We start from the raw sequence: 23049 nt of genomic DNA, 5'->3' as shown, positions 1-23049 counted from the left end.
TAGTCTTCTTAAAGAAAGGTTAATGTGCAATTTTGAAGAAGTTTTTTGTGTTTTCTGTTAAATTTTGTTACATTTTGCTCCATAGATGAGTTGGTTTGTGTCCACCATTTTTGAAAGTTTCTTTTGATTTCTGTTGCCAATTAAAAAACAGCATACAAAGTAGTGATGATGGGAATTTCTTTATATTTTCAATAGTGCTGCATGATTCAGATGATGAAGCTGAATTCATGAAGGGCAAACAAATTCAGGTGCAGCAGCACCCGAGGCAATTTGTCTGCCCCTGTTACTACTTGGAATCCATATTTATAAAACCAGCCACACACATACATGTCAGAGGAGACCAGTCTTTGCTACCTCCACTTAACAAGCATGTCTGCCATGGAGTTGATCCATCTGCAGCAGGATAATGTGCAGACATTATATGGAATGGGGATGGCTCCTCCCATAGAAGAGACAATTACCACAGTATGAAGCTATCATGCTACCAGATTCTTCCAGTCCACCATGGGACATCAGGCAATCTGGAGTGCACAGCTGTATCAAGGAAAGAAAGCATGAGCTGGACAAGGTGCAGAACTTTCACCGTGACAGTTCTTTCAAGTGTGGGGCTTTGTAGATGACACACATATGGGCTCTTAAACATATGGGCTCTTAATATCAAACCTGTTGGCCTACATGAACATAAAAGATTGGCACTCATTTACTGATCAGGTGGTACCTGACCACAGAAGCATCATTCTGCATGTTTGTGGTCATCATCCAGGGAGCAACCAAGATGCCTTTATTGTATGGCAGTCCACAGCGTCTGCATTTTTGGTTGGATGGCTCTTAAGAGAACAGGACTATCTTCTGCATCCATGACTGCTGACTGGAGTGAGAATCCGTTTTAAAAACAGTGGAGAATTTCAGCTTGGACTTCTCAACATCTGTGTGCTGTTCTTCAGCTGCTACCTCCATCTTTAAGAAAAGTGTGCTGTACAGCTTTGGCACAATGCAAGAGTGTGAAAGGGCAGTGGTTCTGTACAGTAATTCAAATGGTACACGTCACAGAGGGTGCAGCAGTTTTCGATTTAGGATAGTGCCATGGTTGATAGGTTCCACAAGTCAGGTGAACAAAATGGAGAATTACAGTTACCTTTGCCTTTCTCGTGATACCAACAAACATCTTACTCATTTGCTGCCAGGTACGAGGGACCTGGGTGAGTGCATTGATTCCATTGGCGATCTCCCTCAATTCATTTGGCGCTTGTGCTTTTGCTGAGAGTGGCCTTCAGCTCCAAATAAAGACATCTTTTGGTGTACCTCCTGCAGCAGGAACTCTTAACTCTTCAGCATCAAAAGTAGCAAAGCTGCCCACGTGTCTCCGCTGTACCATTGTGAACAATTAGTTAACTTCTTTCTATCACTACCTCAACTTCCCCTTTATTGGTGAGTTGCAGCCCTGGCCATATTTTACACTCTCCAGACAAATGAGCTAGAGACCAAGTTCTGTGGGAAAGCTTTACATATGCCAGTAGCCTATTCAAATAAGAGGGAGAGACTCCTGTGAAAATTTGGCACAGCCCACCTTTTGATTGCAGACACAAACAAGCTTATGCCATGGCCCAGCTCAACTTCATTTACAGTATATAACTTTAATAGAAACTAAGAGCAACAGTGTAAGTGGGGCCTAAGTTCCTGATCTCAACTGTGCTGCTGTGGGGAACAAATGTTTATATACTGAAAGACTAATGTGCTAAAGTGTCAGACTGCATAGAAAGTCTTTTCTGTTTTACATCTTTTTTTGGGGAATATTGGAATTGGATGCAGATTTTTTTCAGATGTTTGATTGCCTTGGAGATGTGGAAATTATATTGACCAGAAAAAATCAAAACTTGTTTTTCAAATAGCCAAGTGAATTTGAAGTTGTGAAAACTACTTATAATAAATTGTAGCAGTGGAGTTGTTCACTTGGGATTAATCAGATAAAATCATCATCTGTATTTATAAGGGTACAAAACTCCGAGCACACGATTGTTCCAATACATTTTAATGCCCAGCAGTGGATTTATCAAATTGAAGGTGCCAATCCTGAAGTTACCTGATCTGGAAATGCTCAATTATGTTTTTTAATGCATATATTTCCATATGAGGAATCGTAGTTCTGTATTTTTCTTAAATAATATCATTATATTAGAACTTCACAGAATAATTGTTGGAGATGTAATAGAAAATATGCCTAGAAAATTGCAAACGCTAAAGGGGTTCTTAAAAGATTACAAACTGAATACACAGTGTCAGATGTGGTATTTCAGCATGCAGCTGTGTTTTTTTATTCACTATTTCTGAATGCTGGATATTAGTTATTTTGTAAAAATACAAATTTTGAGGATCTGATTGAAAAACAATGTACCTATTGGGCTCGATGTTACCAGGGCTGCGGGTTCGCGGCGGGGGGGCTATCGGGCGCGTGGGTAACGCGCCCGGTGAAATTAGTCAGTCCCCCGCGCAATCGCAGCCCAATTGGATCCACTTACCTGGTCTTCCGGGTTCCCCACTGCTGATCTGCGCGTCGGGCGGGCTGCGCATGTGCAGTAAGATCTGTCAGCTGGAGGAGATCTATTTAAAGGGGCAGTCCTCCACTGACAGATGCTGCAACAAATAGAAAAAATTACAGCATGGAGCAGCCCAGGGGGAAGGCTGCTCCCAGTTTAATGATGCCTCACTCCAAGTATCAATACATGGGGTGAGGAGGAGTGGGAGGACAGAGATCTTCCCCCGCCCCCCGGCGGGCAGGAGGAAGCGGTCTGCCTCTGCCACCAGGAAGGCCTGGCTCGAGGTGGCAGAGGAGGTCACCTGCACCACCAACATATCGCCCACCTGAATACAATGCAGGAGGCGCTCCAATGACCTCAGTAGGTCAGCCAAAGTGAGTACACTTACTCATTCCCCTACACTCCATCTGCCACATCACCGCCCCCACCCCACATCTCCTTCTGCACTGCCAACACTACTCTGTCACATCACCCCTCACACCCACTCAAACCTCATCCTCATCTTACCTGCACTTACTCACCTCGCCAGCACTCATCCCGCCACTACCACTCAACCCAATCCTCATACAATCCCATGGCTCTATCTCAGACTCACCCTCTTGTGCATCTCTTTCATAGTCAGCCTCACTCAACCTGCCACTACCTGTGCTGCAGCCACAGGGCATGCATCAGATATGTGCAGTAGGCAGCGTAAGGCAAACGTGTCGTGAGCATGAAGGGGATGCACAAGGGTGTTTGAGGGTTTGTCATGGTTGTTACTTATATTGAATTTCTGACCAACTCACATTACATATTATATTGGCACCACTACTGCCATGTCTTTGCGAATCTTGTCTGATTTGTGCAATAATGCCCTTTCCTGAGGATCACTATGAAGACTCACAACTGATGCCACCCATTGTGTCACTGCAGAGTGGGTGTAGGTGTATTTGCAGGGCTCTTTTGTGCAGACGGCTGAGAGACGTCGGCGATGTCCCCGGTGGCACCCTGGAAGGATGCAGAGGAGAAGTTGTTGAGGGCAGTGGTGACTTTGACAGCGACAGGTAAGAAGATGGTGCTCGGGCCAGCCGGGAGCAGCTCGGCATGAAAGAGGCTGCAGATGTCCACGGCTACATGTCGAGTGACTCTGAGCCTCCGTGTGCACTGCTGCTCAGAGAGGTCCAGGAAGCTGAGCCTCGGTCTGTGGACCCTGTGGCGAGGGTAGTGCCCTCTGCGACGCATCTCTCTCTGGATGTGTCACAGCACTCTATTGTGGAGCTCCATGTGTCAGAGGTGGATGGCAAGGCTGGTGATGCTGTTCGCCCTCCGAGGAGGTCATGACTGCAGCTACGGCGGCCCCCATCCGGAAGATGTACATCTGAGGGGGTCCACAAGGTAGGTACAAGTCTCTGGACCCCGGGGTAAGTGTGCAAGTTGATGACTTTGATTGTCAGGGGGAGGGTGGTGGAGGCCAAACTTTGTCCCAAGTGACAGAGTGGCCTCCTGCAATGAGTGAGGGTCCCCCCCCCCCTGTCAAATGGACCTTTGCAGCTGCCACAGGCTGACAGCTGCAACAGCTCCATTTGAACTGGGAGTGTTTCCCCCAGTATGGGAAACAGTCCCAGTTTGCTATAAAATCCCACCCCTCCTCACATAATCCCTTAATCAGGTCAGTTAATGACCTGAACAAGCAAAATAAATACCTTCAAGTGGAACCCCGCTGGCTTTAATTGCCTGCGGGATTCCCACCAGCGGGGGCTCCGTGCGCACGCCGGTGGGTCAGTGGGGAACCCGGAAGTGGGCAGGTTGGAGCCGGGCTCCCGACCCGCTCTGGGATTCTCCGATTTTCGGAGCCCCCCCCCTGCCAGGAACGCACCCGTTAGCGGGTGCTAAAATGATGCCCATGGTGTCAGTAAAAGATGGAAGGGTAAATTCAACAATATCACGGTTTCAGTGGGGAGCTGAGGTTGAGGGGAGCATGGTCTGGAGATAGGACTAGAACATTGTATGGAACATCTTTGAGGATGGCTCCCTGCTGGAAGGGGTGGATTGCTGAATTTACCCTGTATTATTGGCCATTTTATTTTTAGCATTTTGGTTTTCTTCTTGGACCAATAAATCAGGTTGAGACTAAGATGAGATTGGAAGCTATTTTCGAAGGACTGATGGAAGAAATTCCTTTTAGAACCGTTGATCTGCTTGTATAGGGGAAATAAGGCATGCTTTACTTGGAGGACTTAAGGGAGCTAACTGAGTTAACAACTTGAAAAGAAATCCTATTCTCAATGATTTTAATGAATATGGAACAGGAAAAGGCCATTTGGCTCATCAAGCCTGTGCCTTCCACAGGTCATGTACTATTTGCTCTCTGTCATGGACTCAACAAAAATTATTTAGTGTCCAGAAGGAGGTGACTAATTTCTATATGACCCCCAGAAGTAATCTAACAGAATGCTAGAATATTGATCCTACAATATTCAGTCCCACCAGTTCCAAAATCACAGTGATGTTTCTGTGGTTCCTACAGTGCAGGAATTATCATATTCTCAAGTGTTCAGCATCTTTGTCTTATTTATCCATGTAACCTTCAGTCCCATCGTTAACCAGGTATTAATCCAGCTTTGTTTCATTTTTAAAAGGAGCTAATTGGCAAAGCTTTAACTACCCTTGTTGGAGGAATGAAAAACCTTCTGCTCCCACTTGATACTTGTTAATTTTGTACTTGTTTTCTCTGGCTTTAGGGTCGTAGTCAAAGTTAAATAGCCTGATTAATCTGCATTATCTATGTCTCTGTGTTCTAAAGATTTTCTTATATTCAGTTCTTCGCGTTTGTCTTTGTAACTCAAAACTGGCCTTCCATGAATCATCTTTAATGCACTGTTGTCTTTTTGGAACTGTGAAGACCAAAACTGCACATGATATTTTAAATGTGGCTGTATCAATAAGTTGTACAGGGTTTACATAGGAACAGGAGTAGGCCATTCAGCCCCTCGAGCTCATTTGATAAGACCATGGCTGATCTATGATCTAACTCCATATACCTGCCTTTGGCCCATAATCCCTTAATACCTTTGGTTGCCAAAAAGCTATCTATCTCAGATTTAAAATTGGCAATTGAGCTAGTATCAATTGCTGTTTGCGGAAGAGAGTTCCAAACTTCTATCACCCTTTGTGTGTAGAAGTGTTTTCTAATGTCACTCCTCAAAGGTCTGGCTCTAATTTTTAGACTGTGCCCCCTTGTCCTAGAATCCCCAACCAGCGGAAATAGTTTCTCTCTATCCACCCTATCTTTTCCCCTTAATATCTTTTAAACTTCGATCAGATCACCCCTTAACCTTCGAAACTCCAGAGAATACAACCCCAATTTGTCTAATCTCTCCTCATAACTTAACCCTTGAAGTCCAGGTATCATTCTAGTAAACCTACGCTGCACTCCCTCCAAGGCCATTATGTCCTTCCGAAGGTGCGATGCCCAGAACTGCTCACAGTACTCCAGGTGGGGTATAACCAGGGTTTTGTATAGCTGCAGCATAACTTCTGCCCCCTTCTACTCTAGTCCTCTAGACATAAAGGCCAGCATTCCATTAGCCTTGTTGATTATTTTCTGCACCTGTTCATGACAATTCAATGACTGTGTACCTGAACCCCTAAGTCCCTTTGGACATCCAATGTTTTTAACTTTTTACCATTTAGAAAGTAACCTGTTCTATCCTTTTTTGATCCAAAGTGGATGACCTCACATTTGTCTACATTGAATTCCATTTGCCACAGTTTTGCCCATTCACCTAATCTATCAATATCCCTTTGTAATTTTATGTTTTCATCTACACTGCTTACAATGCCACTAATCTTTGTGTCTTCGGCAAACTTAGATATGAGACTTTCTATGCCTTCATCCAAGTTGTTAATAAATATTGTGAATAATTGAGGCCCCAAGACAGATCCCTGCGGGACTCCACTAGTCACATCCTGCCAATGTGAGTACCTACCCATTATCCCTACTCTCTGTCGCCTTTCGCTCAGCCAACTTCCGAACCAAATCCGTACTTTTCCCTCGATTCCATGGGCTTCTATCTTAGCTAACTGTCTCTGATGTGGGACTTTATCAAATGCCTTCTGGAAGTCCATATAAATAACATCCATTGACATTCCCCTGTCCACTACTTTAGTCACCTCTTCAAAAAATTCAATCAGGTTTGTCAGGCACGACCTACCTTTCACAAATCCATGCTGGCTCTCTCTGATTAACTGAAAATTTTCGAGGTATTCAGTCACCCTATCCTTAATTATAGACTCCAGCATTTTCTCCACAACAGATGTTAGGCTAACTGGTCTATAATTCCCTGGTTTCCCTCTCTCTGCTTTCTTAAAAAGCGGAGTGACGTGCAATTTTCCAATCTGGAGGGACAGTTCCTGAATCTAGAGAACTTTGAAAGATTATAGTTAGGGCATCCGCAATGTGCTCACCTACTTCCTTTTTAAAACCCTGAGATGGAAACCAACTGGTCCTGGGGATTTGTCACTCTTTAGTGCTATTATTTTCTTCATTACTGTTGTTTTATTTATGTTAATTTTATTGAGTCTCTGTCCCCGATTCAATATTAGTTTTCTTGGGATTTCCGGCATGCTATCCTCTTTTTCTACTGTAAATACTGACACAAAGTAATTATTCAACATGTCCGCCATTTCCCCATTGTCAATGACAATATCCCCACTTTCAGTTTTTAAGGGGCCAACACTGCTCCTGACCACCCTCTTTTTCCCAATATAACTATAAAAGTTCTTCATATTGGTTTTGATATCCCTTGCAAGTTTCTTTTCATACTCTCTTTTTGTAGCTCTTACTATATGTTTAGTGACCTTTTGTTGATCTTTGTATCTTTCCCATTCGCCAGGATCTGTGCCATGTTTTGCCTTTTTGTATGCCCTTTCCTTATGTCTTATACTGTCCCTTACCTCTTTAGTTGTCCATGGCTGTTTTTTTGGCAAGTAGAGTTCTTGCCCCTCAGGGGTATAAACCAGTTCTGTATCACGTTAAATGTTTCTTTAAACATTTCCCACTGATCATCAGTCGTTTTACCCATTAATAGATTTTCCCAGTTTACTGTTCCTGGTTCAACATATAATCACATGCCCTCAAGTTAAATCCCACTATTTATGAATTGGTTTATTGAGCACTGTTTGAAATTATCCTAGCTGCCTAGGCCCTACTTTCTGGAATTCCCTACCTAAGCCTTTCCGCTTCTCTACCTCTCTCTCCTCCTTTAAGATGCTCCTTAAAACCTACCTCTTCCTATCTTAATATCTCTTTATGTAGCTTGATGTTTGTTTGATTATGCTCCTGTGAAGTCCCTTTGGACGTTTTACTACGTTAAAGGCGCTATTTAAATGCAAGTTGTTGTTACATGACCTTGAGATTCTGCAATCTGGCCTCTGCTTCCCACAATTCTCTCTCCTGGCTTTCTGAATTCAGCTGCCATTTTTTTTTGCTTAAGTAATTAAAACTTTGTAATGTCCAAAATAAGGAATTAAACAATAAAGAATTAAAAAGTGAGATATTTTGAAAAAACATGATTAAATTACCTAACTAACTCCATCATTCAAGCACCATCACCACAAGGACTTCAGTGGTTGAAGGAGTAGGCCCACCACCACCTTCTCATAACAACTAGGGATGGGCAATAAATGTGGCCTTGCCAATGTCACCCATATCTAAAGAACAAAAGAGTTGGGAATCTTTAAAGATGGCAGTGGGAATGAAAATGAGGATGAGCAGAGAACAGTTAATATACTCAGCGATTACTTCTTTCAAGTATTCATTACAGAAGATTATAATACATACTCTCTATTATTTGGGCTAATTCAAGCATCAACAAGGTGGTATTCTAGGCAGCCTCAAAACAAATGTCAGGATGGATAGTATCTATTCCAGGGCATCAAGAGATGGGTTGAATACTGACAATTATCATGAGGGAATCACTGAATGCTAAATAATGACCCATATTCAAGAATGGGGAGAAATCTACTCTACCGAGGTCCCTTAAATTTGCATTTGAAATATGTTAAATTATTATGGAACAAATAGGTATTTTGATAGGCTTCCTTCTCCTCTTGGTTGTTGACGGGCGTAAGTGCATGACACAAACTACCTACAATTCAGCATTTTGGGGTAAAAAAAATTCCACTGTGCCAGTCCTGGTGTGCACAGGGAGCATGTATGGCAAAATCGCACTCTCCCACAAGTATGGATGGCATGGAAACCAAAAGGTTGACACCTGTATGGTAGGAAATGCATTTCTGAGGTGGGGGTGGGTTGAGTAGCAGCTCTGCTTTACCCTACATTTTAACATGGTTTCTATCTAACTGGAATATTTAATTGTAAACAATTTTACAACACCAAGTTATAGTCCAGCAATTTTATTTTAAATTCACAAGCTTTCGGAGGCTTCCTCCTTCCTCAGGTAAATTCACAAGCTTTCGGAGGCTTCCTCCTTCCTCATTTACCTGAGGAAGGAGGAAGCCTCCGAAAGCTTGTGAATTTAAAATAAAATTGCTGGACTATAACTTGGTGTTGTAAAATTGTTTACAATTGTCAACCCCAGTCCATCACCGGCATCTCCACATCTGGAATATTTAAGGTTGACACCAGGTGCAAATAGTGGAATACAGTCCTGATAGGCCCCTCCTTAATAAAAATCTTTTCCAATAAGTTCATCATTAAAATAGTAATTGAATTCATTAGGGAAATTCAGGAGCTTTCTCTGTTGTTTGCTGTCAGTGTCAAGAAAGCAACCCCACTGTACATCTAGAACATGGTCTGGTGAACTAATAATTCTTTTTCAAGCAATTTGTACCTATAAAGCTTTTCAATGTAACTGCAAGGGAGAAGAAGTCTTTGTAGTTTCCTTTGAACAATGCGTCACAGTGCTCTCACCACAGTTTACACTTTGCTCTCTATTTGGATAGAACTATTATTTATTGTCTTGTTCATTTTGGTAAGAAATTTATTATTGAAGTGCCCTTATTTTTTTAAAAGGTTTTGAAATGGTGTCTGATTCAAGTACAAGTGTTCTGAGTGTAAAACAAAAAAATACTATTTTTGTAGATGGGCCATCGGCTGAGAAATCCTCAGAAGAGAAGAAAAGGGATTCTGTTTCCTTGGCACAAAACAGTCCAGAAGCAAAAGAGGAAAGGTGTGATAATTTCTTGAAATGAGATTAAGAACATTTCTGCATTAGTGCTTCCATTGACTTCTAACAGCCACCCTCAGCTGGGTGAGATATGCTTTTGGGCTTGCCAGAGAAGAGTACAAGCTTCATCATTCTTGGCTGGGTAGCCTGTAGGGGTGGGAGACCCTTTTTCCTCCCCCGACCCTCTCGGTGGTGTCTTGATTTTACTTTTCACAGTGTTTGTTCATAAGCCTGTCTTTAAGTTTGCACTGGTTCTAACCTAAGGCTTGGAGTAGATTTGAAAAAAAATGACAAAACCCACCCCCCAACTGATCCCTACTGGACAGGATCTGTGGAGCAGGCACACTGAAGGGAGTTTTCTCTGGCCAATATCTCCACACAGTTGGCTGAAAATGGATATTTATTAAAACTTGGGGGACAGAATCAGATAAGGGAGGGATTCTATGTAGCCACCCATCAATGATGGAACTTCCCTTCATTTTAATGTGACTGGTTAAAGAATCTCTGAAATTAGGCATCATTGTAACTTGGGTATTCAACAAGCCAATTGACTTTAATAGTCCTAAAATTGATGTTTGCAAGTATTTTGCTTCATTTCAAGCATGTTTGTAGTATAGATGTACTTTGGAGAATAGTGTTCTTGTAGAAGTCATTATAGATTACAGTAAACATATTTAGCTCCCAACAAAACACTGACTTTTGGTTTCCTCCTCTTTGTAGTTCAGGAAGCAATTCCAGTAACCCCCATGAAGCATTCTATACTCCATCACCTTTTCAACTAAAAAGTTATCCTCAGGCTCCTTTCACCACGGACTCGGTGCGGATCAAGTGTAGAGAAATGTTAGCTGCTGCACTGAAAACTGATGGTAAGTCACGTGCCAACTAGCTATAAAAACAAGAAAAAAATGCAAAACTTAGTACATTTATTCAAAGTGATTGGAAAATGGAGTGAGCCTTGGCTTAGTGGTAGCATTCCTACCTCTAAGCTGGATGCTAATGGGTTCAAGCCCCACTCCAAACAACCCTGGTGAGCAGAGACTAGCGATCCGGTCTCTGAATACTAGGTTGCCATCTAGTGGGATACTCATGCCCAATGGGAGGGCAGTGCCCCCCACCCCACTTCATTGTAGCTCCTGCGAGCAGATCAGAGCTCTGGGCTCTGAATACTGGGTTGATATCCAGCGGGGTACTCTCATCCGATAGGAGTGGAGTGGCGACCCATCATCGTAATCAGCTGGTTCTCCTGGTAGGGGAATTGTGAGTCATGCTAACGACTTGTTCACATTGAAAGAAAGGTCTTTGTTATGGAAATAACACAGAGCACGATCTGCTGGATGTAGAAGGAACAGAACAGGCTCGGGCTGAATGGCCTACTCCTGTTCCTATATTCCTAGAAACAGTGGGAGAAATGGGTTGCTTCATGTGCCACCAGGCACGGAAGAGAAAGAAGATGAAGTTGGAAAATATTTTGAACAATAACGGTCTCTTTTTTTCAATTTTTAATTTTTTTCTATTATTTTGTGTATTTTTCACATTTTTAGAAACTGATTAATGCCCCCAATCCCTTAAAGATGCTTTATTAAATTTTTATCAGACTGTTTAAATGACTTTTCTAAACTAGACAATAGATCAATTTTTTGAAAACCGATATTCGATGATGTTTACATTTTGTTCTTTCATCCTTCTCCAAATACTTCAGCATAATTTGAAATTTTTGGGTTGTCTGTCCACCAAACTTTCTATTTAATTCCATTTCATTAAGAGTTTTGTTTCCTTAAAAATAGAAAGACATCCCTTTTCTCTTCAGGTATGACTGCAATCTGAAGTTGGCATGGGACCTCTGTCAAACTACTCCACAACTACTCCACAAGCTTCTGCACTGCAGAAGCTTGTGGAGTAGTTGTGGGCTCCATGGTGGACAGTTCCAATATTCTGTCTTGCATCACTGCACAGATGTGGGCAGTGGGCTCCCAATACAGTTGTAGCCAGGCCTCAGAGTTTTTTTGGAGACTCTCAAAAGACTACATACGATAGTAGCCTTCTTTTATAGGCAGGCCTGTGAGGTTTGAATCCCTGGGCTGTGCATCTGAGGAAGGATGTGAGCTGGCTCTGTGGCCAGAAAGTTTTTGCTCCTCACTGCTACCTTCACTTGTTCTTCCTCAATCATGCTCAGCACTTCACCCGGTGCTCCTTCCTTCGGCTCGCTACCTAGGTTGGAAATATACCGTGTGATGATCCTGCACTTATTGTCAAAATCAGCTACTAGACAAGGGTAACAAACATTTTAAAGTATTATAAGTTTAAATTTATTAAGTTCATTTTAAACATTCATTGACACAGGTATAATTAAAACATTCACATTATCTTGTTTATTATGACATGTCATGCATTCATTGGTTTGGGACAAGGGTTAATAAAATGAAATAACTGTCCTTATCATTCAGGAATGGAGATTAAGTCTGTGCATTAAATATAGAATAACACAGGCTGATGTACATTATAAGGCAGTAACAGCTTGCAAACTGAGACCGAAACTTGAGAAGTTTATTGACATTGCATAAACATTAACATATCCTAGAAACACAATGGGCTCTATTTCAGCACCCGCGATCGGGTGCGTTCCTGGCAGGGGGGCTCCGAAAATCGAGGATTCCCGGTGCGGGTCGGGAGCCCGGCTCCAACCCGCCCACTTCCAGTTTTCCCAAAGACACGCTGACATGTGCGCACAGCCCCTGCATGTGGGACTCCCGCCGGCAATTAAAGCCGGCGGGGTGCCACTTAAGGTATTTATTTTGGTATTTCAGGTCGTTTACAGACCTGATTGACGAGATATTTTAGGAGGGTTGGGATTTTACAAACAACCGGGACTGTTTCCCGTACTGGGGGAAACACTCCCAGTTGAAATGGACGTGTTGCAGCCATCAGCCTGTGGCAGCTGCAAAGGTCCATTTGACAGGTGGGGAGGTGGAGACCCTCACTCTTTGCAGGAGGCCACTCTGTCACTTTGGACAAAGTTTGGCCTCCACCACCCTCCTCCTAACAATAAAATTCACCAACTTGCACACTTACCCTGGTATGCAGACACATGTACCTACCTTGCGGACCCCCTCAAATGTACATCTTCCGGATGGGGGCCGCCGTAGCTGCAGTCATGACCTCCTTGGAGGGCGAACAGCATCACCAGCCTCGCCGGCCACGCTGTCTACCTCTGACACATGGAGCTCCACAACACAGTGCTGTGACACATCCACCTGCTCAGCAGGAGGGAGGGCAATGGCAGAGAGAGATGCGTCACAGAGGGCACTACCCTCGCCACAGGGTCCACAGACCGAGGCTCAGCTTCCTGGACCTCTCTGAGCAGCAGTGCACACGGAGGCTCAGAGTCACTCAACATGTAGTCGTGGACATCTGCAGCCTCTTTCATGCCGAGTTGTTCCCGGCTGGCCCGAGCACCATCTTCTTACCTGTCGCTGTCAAAGTCACCACTGCCCTCAACAACTTCTCCTCCGCATCCTTCCAGGGTGCCACCGGGGACATCGCCGACGTCTCTCGGTTGTCTGCACAAAAGAGCCCTGCAAATACACCTACACCCACTCTGCAGTGACACAATGGTTGGCATCAGTTGTGGGTCTTCATTGTGATCCTCAGGAAAGGGCATTATTGCACAAACCAGACAAGATTCGCAAAGACGTGGCACAGTAATGGTGCCAATATAATATGTAATGTGAGTTGGTCAGAAATTCAGTATAAGTAACAACCATGACAAACCCTCAAAGACCCTTGTGCATCCCCTTCATGCTCACGACACGTTTGCCTTACGCTGCCTACTGTATATATGTGATGCATGCCCTGTGGCTGCAGCACAGGTAGTGGCAGGTTGAGTGAGGCTGACCGTGAAAGAGATGCACGAGAGGGTGAGTATGAGATAGAGCCATGAGATTGTATGAGGATTGGGTTGAGTGGTAGTGGCGGGATGAGTATTGGCGAGGTGAGTAAGTGCAGGTAAGATGAGGATGAGGTTTGAGTGGGTGTGAGGGGTGATGTGACAGAGTAGTGTTGGCAGTGCAGAAGGAGATGTGGGGTGGGGGCGGTGATGTGGCAGATGGAGTGTAGGGGAATGAGTAAGTGTACTCACTTTGGCTGACCTACTTAGGTGATTGAAGCGCCTCCTGCACTGTATGCAGGTGGGCGATATGTTGGTGGTGCAGGTGACCTCCTCTGCCACCTCGAGCCAGGCCTTCTTGGTGGCAGAGGCAGGCCGCTTCCTCCCGCCCGCCGGGGGGAAGATCTCTGTCCTCTCCCTCCTCCTCACCCCATCCAATAAGAGCTGGAGTGAGGCATCATTAAACCTGGGAGCAGCCTTCCCCCTGGGCTGCTCCATGCTGTAATTTTTCCTATTTCTTGCAGCATCAGTCAGTGGAGGACTGCCCCTTTAAATAGAACTCCTCTAGCTGACAGACCTTACTGTGCATGCGCAGTCCGCCCGCCGCGCAGCTCAGCAGTGGGGAACCCGGAACAAGAGGTAAGTGGATCCAATCAGCCTGCGATTGAGTTCGGGGCAGACTGATTTCACCGGGCACGTTACCCACGCGCCCATTCGCCCCCCCCCGCTGCGAACCTGCCGCCCTGGTAATATCGGGCCCAATCTTTTCAGGCAGTGTTTTCAATATAAATGTGAGGGAAGAAGGGAATTTCTTCTTTGTGCTAGGTGTGGCAAAATTATAAATATGTTTGTTGTAAGTATAGTTACAATTCTGCCATACTGAGAAAATTTTCCTCTATTAAGTGTATGGGATGGTTTTATTCTGAGCCATATTTTTTTGCCCCTTAACTGAGGTGGTGGTTAGAAATGGCTAACAAGCTTCTCTGTTTTAATTATGTAGTTTAAACTGAAATGCTGTTGTACGCTGTGATTGGTATTCAAAGAGTGTACTCTGTGTATGTTACAGAGAATATAATATTTGGTAATGATTATAAGGCAGTAAGGGTAATTAAAGGGTTCAGATGATTTCCTGCGCTGTGTGATTAAAGCCAGAATGGTTTGTAAAAGTCACTGGAAACCCGAGATTAGATTACGGTATATATGGTTCTGCACTGATGACCAACTGTTGGTTTCTTCCAAGTCCTTGTTATGTGGAAAAATATTAGACTCAGACAAAAGTATTAACTACTGTCATCTCACTACAGGAAGTTTATCTGGAAATACATTGTCTCGATGGTGTGTGTGTGTTTTTTGGAGGGGGACGTTAGTAGTTAGTATTGGTGTTATTTCTCATTACTATTTTCCATCTCTTCTGTTCAGGAGATTACATAGCCATTGGCTCAGACTGTGAAGAGCTTGGAGCTCAAATTGAGGAAAATATCCTTCTCAAGAAGTATTCTGAAGCTTTGACCATTTTAGCTGGTCAGAATTTGAGCTTGTATCAGAGCAACATCATGCTGTATTAAACATAGAGAAACAGACCTCTAAAACAGAGAATCAGCAGTGATACACAGTAATGAGAGGGGGAAGGGTTTAAAGGAGTACACTAGAGGGTTTAGATAATTGTGTCACTGCTGTGAACTTGTTCTTTGTTACATTTGTTGATCTGTTGTATGTTCGGCTCTTCAGCTCCCTTCACCTGGTGCTGCTCCCAAGATCGTGAACTTGGTTTACAGAGAACACACTGCAAACCCTTGTCCTAAAATACCTTTCATTGATGATTAAAATTTACTTTTCATAGTAGTGAGCATTTGATGACTGAAAAGAGATGATTGTCTTGTCTAACAGGCAGATTGCATTGAGAGAGCACTTGCTAGACTTGACCAGTCCCACTGCCCAACTTATTTCCTATTCAGTATCCTCACGCAAGTGAATGAGCCCTTGTTAATCACGACTGTAAATCTCACTGTACTTGCTTAATCTACTGCTTTCCAAAGATCTCAAAATCTTGGGGCTGAGCACTGACTTAAGGCGGGTGACTGCTAGTGGAGGCACCTGAGTAAAGAGGAATTCTGAAAATGGCTCATAGCTTTTGAATCTAAAGATGTGCACGGTGCTGCGGTGATACTTAAGTCTCATTATTATTGTTCATATATATATAGGTATTGAGCCTTGAGAACCCTTTTTCTGTGACCCCTTACAAGGGTTGAACCTATAAATATTACGCAGTCTGGCCCCACTCTAGAAGATCCTGGTGTGAAGTTAAAGGTTTTTGCTTACTCTACTTTATAGTGTGCTAAGAGCAAAATCAAGAGAGAAAATCCTAACTTATTATTGGGGATGAAGTTCACATATTTTCAAAACATGACTTTCTTTAATTTTAAACTTTGCTATTATTAGTTATCGGCCATCGTTAAATGGCCCAAATTGATCCTTCTGGTGGTGTTTATTCTATCACTGTTACATATAAAAAGCTTCCATAGCACCTTGACCAGCCTTAGACTCAAGGGCCTAGCATACTGTTTGCTGGCCTGAGCTCCCCTTGCAGCACGTAGGCTAAGACAACTTTCACCACTGCGAAAAGATGCACCCTTCTTACTGTGGTGTGAAATTCATCCCTCCATAAAATAAATGTGTTTGAAGCATCTGTGGGACGTATCCCAACGCAAACAATGTTTGGCCGTTGCCTGGAAATGGATAAATGCCAAGAGGCCTGAAGTCTGCTTTGGAGGCTGCTTGGCATAAACGATCCCTCAATCCCCAAAAACTCAAACCATCTCCCAGGAGAAAGCTTCCCAGCAACAGTGGTTCTCCCATTAGCAGATAAGGACAGCAAACCTTGCCTGTGAATACCTAGCAGGCAGAACCTGTTCATCCCCATCTCAGCTGAACCCAAGAAGAATCAAATTGCGCCCTGTGTAATGTATATAGATTATAGACAAGACTTAATTTAAGTCTTGTCTATAATTTAATCCCTTAAATTTAGTCACAGATAGTTTTTGTTAAGTTCATAAAAATGTTCAAAAATTTGTAACATTTAATTAGAATAGCAGTAATATTTGGACAGTTGTAATGTGAAATTGGCTAAATGACATCTTCATTAATGTATTACAAAAACTTTTTAATGCTCAATTTGTCCTAACTTTACGAAAAGGAGACAGTGACAAATAATGTTTTTAACAAAACAAAAACTACAAAGTTGTCTGAGCTTCCTTAACCATTTTTAACGTGTGTACCAAGAATTTAAAAACACAGATATGAAATATAAAAACAGAGTGAGAAGCAGAATTGCAAATCTGAAAGATTCAAAGAATCCTAATCTAAGGAAGAATGTCCTATGTGGAAACATTGCACCAGACAGATTGTCAAAAATGACTGCAGAGGTAAGCACACCTCATTTGTTTGCTATTTGTTTGATTTCAGCTTATCATAATATCAAAACAATATTAAACTTTGGCAATCCTGTATGTTATACAAGAGTTGAGTAACAAAAAAAATCCAGCAACAGTGCTGACTGAGAATCCTTGCCCTGAATCTACAGAACTCAGTCCCATAGAACAATCTTACTCAAAGCTTCTCACAGACCACAGAACACCAATTATCTGAAGAACCACCCAGCCTACTACCAGAGGTAGGACAGAGGTGTTTGCGTGGTGAGAGGGAACGAGAAGTCACCATTGTCTTTCACTTTCCCCAGCCTGTGCTGCAAGAAAGTTACTCACAGATTGTCTCTCTTTTCCTTTGCTCTCATCAAAAATCTGCAGCCTTTCAAATTTTTACCTTCATTGGCTGTAATTCTGAAAAACAAGTTGTTTAAATTAATTAATTTGAACATGTCTGCTAGCCATTCTGAAAACGTGCTGATAGAGGAGTAATTATGTCTGATTGGTTAAATCTTGGCTGGTGGTCTTCAAAATGATAACCGCTGTCTCTACTGCTGAAAGTAAATCACATTTTTACATTGGCTTTTGATGGTGGCCATGGAGCCAGATGTTTTATCAAGTTTCATATTACAACCTTCACCACTGTCTCTAATGTTGATGATGCATGGATCTTTGATGGACGGGGCGGGGTGCAAAGCAGGGACATATAAGTATATGTGAGTTAAAACTCGCTGCACTGAAGTGACATCTAAATAATGCATGGGCAACTTCAAATTTTAAATGATGACAATTACATCAATGGTTTTTCACACACTGTTGCATTTTTGAACAAGAACAAAGTACTTGCATTTACGTAGCACTATATGATGTTTCAGAAATGTCCCAACACACTCTACATACGTTGAATTGCTTTGAAGTGCAGTCACAGTTGCAAGTGACTGTGGCAGCCATTCTCCACAAAGTAATATCCCACAAACAGCGATGATATGAATGCCCAAATAATTTGTTTGAATTAGCGGTTTTGGTTGAGGAAAGAATGTTGGTCAGGACACTAGAATAGTACCGTGGAATCTTTACTAACTACATGAACCACCAGAACAGGCAGACAGGGCCTTGCTTTAACTTTTCAACTGAAGGACAGCACCTCTGACAATGAAGTACTGCAAGTGTCAGCCTAGATTATGTGATCATGCCCCAGGATGGGGCTGAACCCACAACCTTCTGACTCAGAGGCGAGTGTGTTACCAACTAAGCCAAGCTGACACTTGCCTATTTATTTATAAGTAGCTAAGAACTTACTTTTGACCCCCTTATCAGGGCATCATACTTCTAAGTACTTTGCTTAGTTTGATTCATATTTAATTTACAGATTCTTTGTCCAACACCATAGCTCAACCTTTAAGTAATTCACCAGCTGACTTGTAATCGCTCATGCAAATCTTGGTCTAACCCGAGTGCTTTGTTGTAAACCTTCTCAGGAAATGGCCAGTGATGAGCTTAAAGAAATGCGAAAAGCCTTGACCAAAGAAGCCATCCGAGAACATCAAATGGCTAAGACTGGTGGTACTGAGACTGACCTGTTCAAGTGTGGCAAATGTAAGAAGAAGAATTGCACCTATACACAGGTAGGAGTTTTAGATAAGCACTGCAAGGTGGTGAAGTGTTTGAATGAGATGGGGGAAGCCTATTCACTTATTCATGATCCATTACCCATAATGGGTAATCTATTAGTAAGAAGCATTTGTCTTCTTCCAGTTAAACACATTCCTCACAACTTTGCAGGCATGCTGTAAGAACATACTGTTTAATTGACTTTCTTGAAAGTAGCCCTGCAGAGTTATACCTGTAACTTTATGAAAAGTTTCTCTTTTGAGATCTTCATCAAATCCACAATTTACAATCTGAGTCCTACAAGCAGATGTTCTATTTTCCTGAAGACCCATCTATCACTGCAGGGTCAATACAATGTAAAATTCTATTTTACAATGAGACAGGGTGTCACATTGGAGTAAGAACATTGTATGTTCACCTCCTGGATGTGGGATTGAATTCACCCTAGATTGATGGGATGATGGTCTTTTCTCCTGGTTAAGAGTTTGGGCATAGTTGAGAAATCATTGAATGAGAGAAAGTCATTTGTCCCATCAAACTTGCTTTTTCCATAGATCATATCTGCTCCATAATGGATTTTACCGTATTCAATTTCCTGAAGGGAAAGTTCTTAACATTTTCCCTGACCTCCAAAGAAAATGTCCACAACATTAGTATGTACTTGTGTCGTTATTATTCAAGCCTGGCCACAGTTGCCACTTCTATGATTTCTATGTTGATGGGACCATTGGGCTCCATGCAGTGTTTGATCATTTCTGTCTGCATTTATTCTATAACCTCCAATCCCATTTCTGATCAGTTATTTATCCTGCTGTCTTTGATGCAATTATCAACAAAGCTTCAGTTGCATTTTCTAGGAGTCTGTTTCACATATCCACTACTCTGTTGGGAGTTAGGGAGGAGAAATTTCTTCTATACTTTAGTCTCGCTTGAGTCTTATTAATTCTGTACGTCATCCTTTAGTTCTGCACTGAGCCCAAGTTAATAGTCTGTTTAAATGTACATTGACCTTGTCTCATAATCTTAGAAGGCTGTATCATATCCCTTGTCAACAAAATCAAGTTCAGTTCTGTAAACTCTCTTCATAACTTAAAACCCAAGTGCAGGAATTGCCCTTCCTTTTTGTTACTCCATTGTATCAATTTAAAACTTGAAAATGTTTCAAAGAAGGAATGGCTAAGTACTCTTTCTTTTCATGAACTCTCTTAGGTTCAGACTCGTAGTGCTGATGAACCGATGACCACGTTTGTTGTATGCAATAGCTGCGGAAATAGATGGAAGGTGAGAATTTTTTTCTGGTTAGGTTTGAAGTAGATGGCTTAGAAAAATAACACCATACATTGTTGTATTTTTCTATAGGACAGTAGATGCATCTTAAATGAGGAAGTACTGTATAGTTTGAAAAAGTGCAGCTACAGTAAGTTTTTAAGTGCTGAGGAGACACTTTCTTCTACAGATTTCTTTTGCACAACTTCCTTATGAATGTGAAATTTCTACCTAGAGGAGCATTTTGATTTGTTAAGAATTCATGTGCATAATACAAGATTTTACTCGAAAGCAGACTTCAGTTTGTATTTTAACAAGGGGCAGAAAACACTGGTGGGAGTAGTTTATAGGGATTAGTTTACAGTAGTTATATGTTGGACTGAGTATTAATCAAGAAATAAGAGGAGCTTGTAACAAAGGTAATACAATAATCATGAGGGGCTTTAATCTTCATATAGACTGGGCAAATCAAATTGGCAAAAGTAGTTTGGAGGACGAGTTCATGGAATGCATTCGAGGCAGTTTTCTAGAACTATACGTCGTGGAACCAACCAGGGAATAGGCTATTTTAGATCTTGTCTTGTGTAATGAGACAGGGTTAATTGGTAATCTCATAGTAAGGGTCCAACCCGCATCCTAATGTTCAAGTATAGGAGACCTCCAAAAACAGTTACAAATGCATCAGCAGCCAGAAGCAATAATCCAGCCACTAACCTGTAAATCCTGCATGGTCCCTTTAAATAGCATTGGTGGAGGGTTCTCCAGGCACTCTAAGACACGTTCAGATGGTTGTGGTTAAAATTGTTCATTGAGTGGAGCATTTAATCCCTTGAATAATAGGACGCGGGTTGTAGCCTAACATTTAGAGCCAGGACGTGTGGGAGTGAAGTTAAGAAATGCTTCCACACGCAAAGGGTGGGAGAAGTTTGGAACACTCTTCTGCAAACGGCAGTTGACGCCAGCTCAATTGGTAATTCTAAATCTGAGATTGATAGATTTCTGTGAACCAAGGGTATTAAGTGATATGGGGCTAAGACGAGTATATGGAGTTAGGTCACAGGTCCACCATGATCTCATTGAATGGCGGAACAGGCTTGAGGGGCTAAATGCCACTGCTACTTGCTGCCTCCTGTTATGCACCACCTTCTCCTGAAAGAAAGCAGGACGTATGTCTGGGTGATGTGTCTATCATTTTAAATCAGTGTTGCACACTGATTGTATTCATTTTCTCCTTACTTTACACGCAGCCAGCGTTTGATATTTGCACCTGCGCTAATACCTATACCAAGATGGCGTCTGGCGCACGTCTCGCTGAAAATGTGCTTGCGCAGCCAAGTCACCATCTTGGCACTTCAGGAGCCCACGTAGCGCCGAAACAACGGGCGCTATATGGCCCAATTTCTAGCCCAAGGGGTCTGCAGAGGGATATAGATATAGTTAAGTGAGTGGGCAAGAAGGTGGCAGATGGAGTATAATGTGGGAAATGTAAGGTTTGGTAGGAACAGTAGAAAAACAGAATATTTTTTAAATGGTGAGAAACTATTAAATGTTAGTGTTCAGAGGGATTTGGATGTCCTTGTACACGAATCACAGAAAGTTAACATGCAGGTATAGCAAGCAATTAGGCAGGGAAATGATACGTTGGCTTTTATTGCAAAGGGGATGGAGTACAAGAGTAAGGAAGTCTTGCTGCAATTGTACAAGGCTTTGGTGAGACCACACCTGGAGTACGGTGTACAGTTTCGGTCTCCTTACCTAAGGAAGGATATACTTGCCTTAGAGGCGGTGCAACGAAAGTTCACTAGATTAATTCCTGGAATAAGAGGGTTGTCCATTGAGGAGAGATTGCGTAGAATGGGCCAATACTCTCAAGTTTAGAAGAATGAGAGGTGATCTCGTTGAAACATGTAAGATTCTGAGGGGGCTTGACAGGGTAGATGCTGAGAGGATGTTTCCCCTGGCTGGAGAGTCTAGAATTAGGGGGCATAATCTCTGGATAATGGGCCGGCCATTTAGGACTGAGATGAGGAGAAATTTCTTCACTCAGCGGGTTGTGAATCTTTGGAATTCTCTACTCCAGAGAGCTGTGGTTGCTCAGTCGTTGAGTATATTCAAGATTGAGATCGATAGATTTTTGGACTCTAGGTGAATCAAGGGACCTGGCAATTGGGTGGAAAAGTGTGGTTGAGGTCGAAGATCAGCAGTCATCTTATTGAATGGCGGAGCAGGCTCGAATGGCTGGATGACCTACTCCTGCTCTTATTTCTTATGTTCTTATTAATATTGGATTTGGGACTGCTGGTTTATGCAGGTATGGAATGTTTCAATGTAAGTTCTAGAAAATGGTTACAGTTTATTTCATATGAAGATGGTGGCATTTAGCATTCATTGTTTCATATAGTTGAAATCATGACTGGCTAGTTTGGTTCATTTTTTTAACGTTATAACAGTTTACATTTTTACTTTTCACAGTTCTGTTGAGACCCTGAAGAAACTCCACAAGAGAATCCATTGGACCAGAGCTTGATGAACTTCAATTTCTAATTAGTTGTGTAAATGAGAAGTTAAATCTTCAACAAAGATATTTGTAGAACAATACATCCCTGTGGCAGATTTTTTTTTGTATAAATCTAGTTTCCTTAACAACATTCTACTGTGTTTTTCCCTGCAGAATAGTTCATGGAAACAAAAAACTTCCGCTTGTACAACCAGGCAGCATTTATATGTATGAAAAATTTCTTTTTATATGTAGTTTGACATTAAAGTTTTAAAACTCTCTCAATGCTTTCTCTGTTACTTGGTTTGATTAGAAAGCTGAAACATTTACTCTTTTTGGGAACTGCAAATGTTATCACCTCGATTTATAGCATTTCTGTTGAATGTGTCTGAGCAATAATATAAACTTGTTCACAAGTACAGACCCCAGTATGCTGCACTGTTAAACCTATTATGTTCTTTGATGTCACCGGACAGTTTTGAATTGGATCTATTTCATCCTTTATGTTTGTCCATCAATGTTGCTTTAGGTGCCTTCCCTGAAGACATTGGCCTAAACTTTAACCCGGAAGAACAGTTGGGTTGTGGCGGGAGGGGCCAGTAAAAAATTTTAAAAATCTAAAACCTGATCCCGTCCCGGTTTTAAGAGGCGGGACGAGGGGTGGGAG

General features: G+C 42.3%; 1 protein-coding gene across 1 annotated transcript in view; it reads left to right on the top strand.

Annotated features, from left to right (window-relative positions):
* The window catches only part of tcea1 (transcription elongation factor A (SII), 1), a 54277-nt gene extending 31610 nt beyond the window's left edge, over positions 1-22667 (top strand). The window contains exons 4-10 of the mRNA XM_067979991.1: positions 9619-9706; positions 10424-10569; positions 15006-15062; positions 16854-17008; positions 18487-18633; positions 19829-19900; positions 22358-22667. Of these exons, the coding sequence (XP_067836092.1) occupies positions 9619-9706; positions 10424-10569; positions 15006-15062; positions 16854-17008; positions 18487-18633; positions 19829-19900; positions 22358-22366 (674 nt within the window). The 3' untranslated portion in view covers positions 22367-22667. The remainder of the gene's footprint in view (positions 1-9618; positions 9707-10423; positions 10570-15005; positions 15063-16853; positions 17009-18486; positions 18634-19828; positions 19901-22357) is intronic.
* The last annotated feature ends 382 nt before the right edge of the window (positions 22668-23049 follow it).

This window comes from Heptranchias perlo, chromosome 3, assembly GCF_035084215.1.
Source record: "Heptranchias perlo isolate sHepPer1 chromosome 3, sHepPer1.hap1, whole genome shotgun sequence".
NCBI lineage: Eukaryota > Metazoa > Chordata > Chondrichthyes > Hexanchiformes > Hexanchidae > Heptranchias > Heptranchias perlo.
The sequence above is the reverse complement of the archived record's forward strand: the minus strand, read 5'-3'. Positions and strand labels throughout refer to the sequence as shown.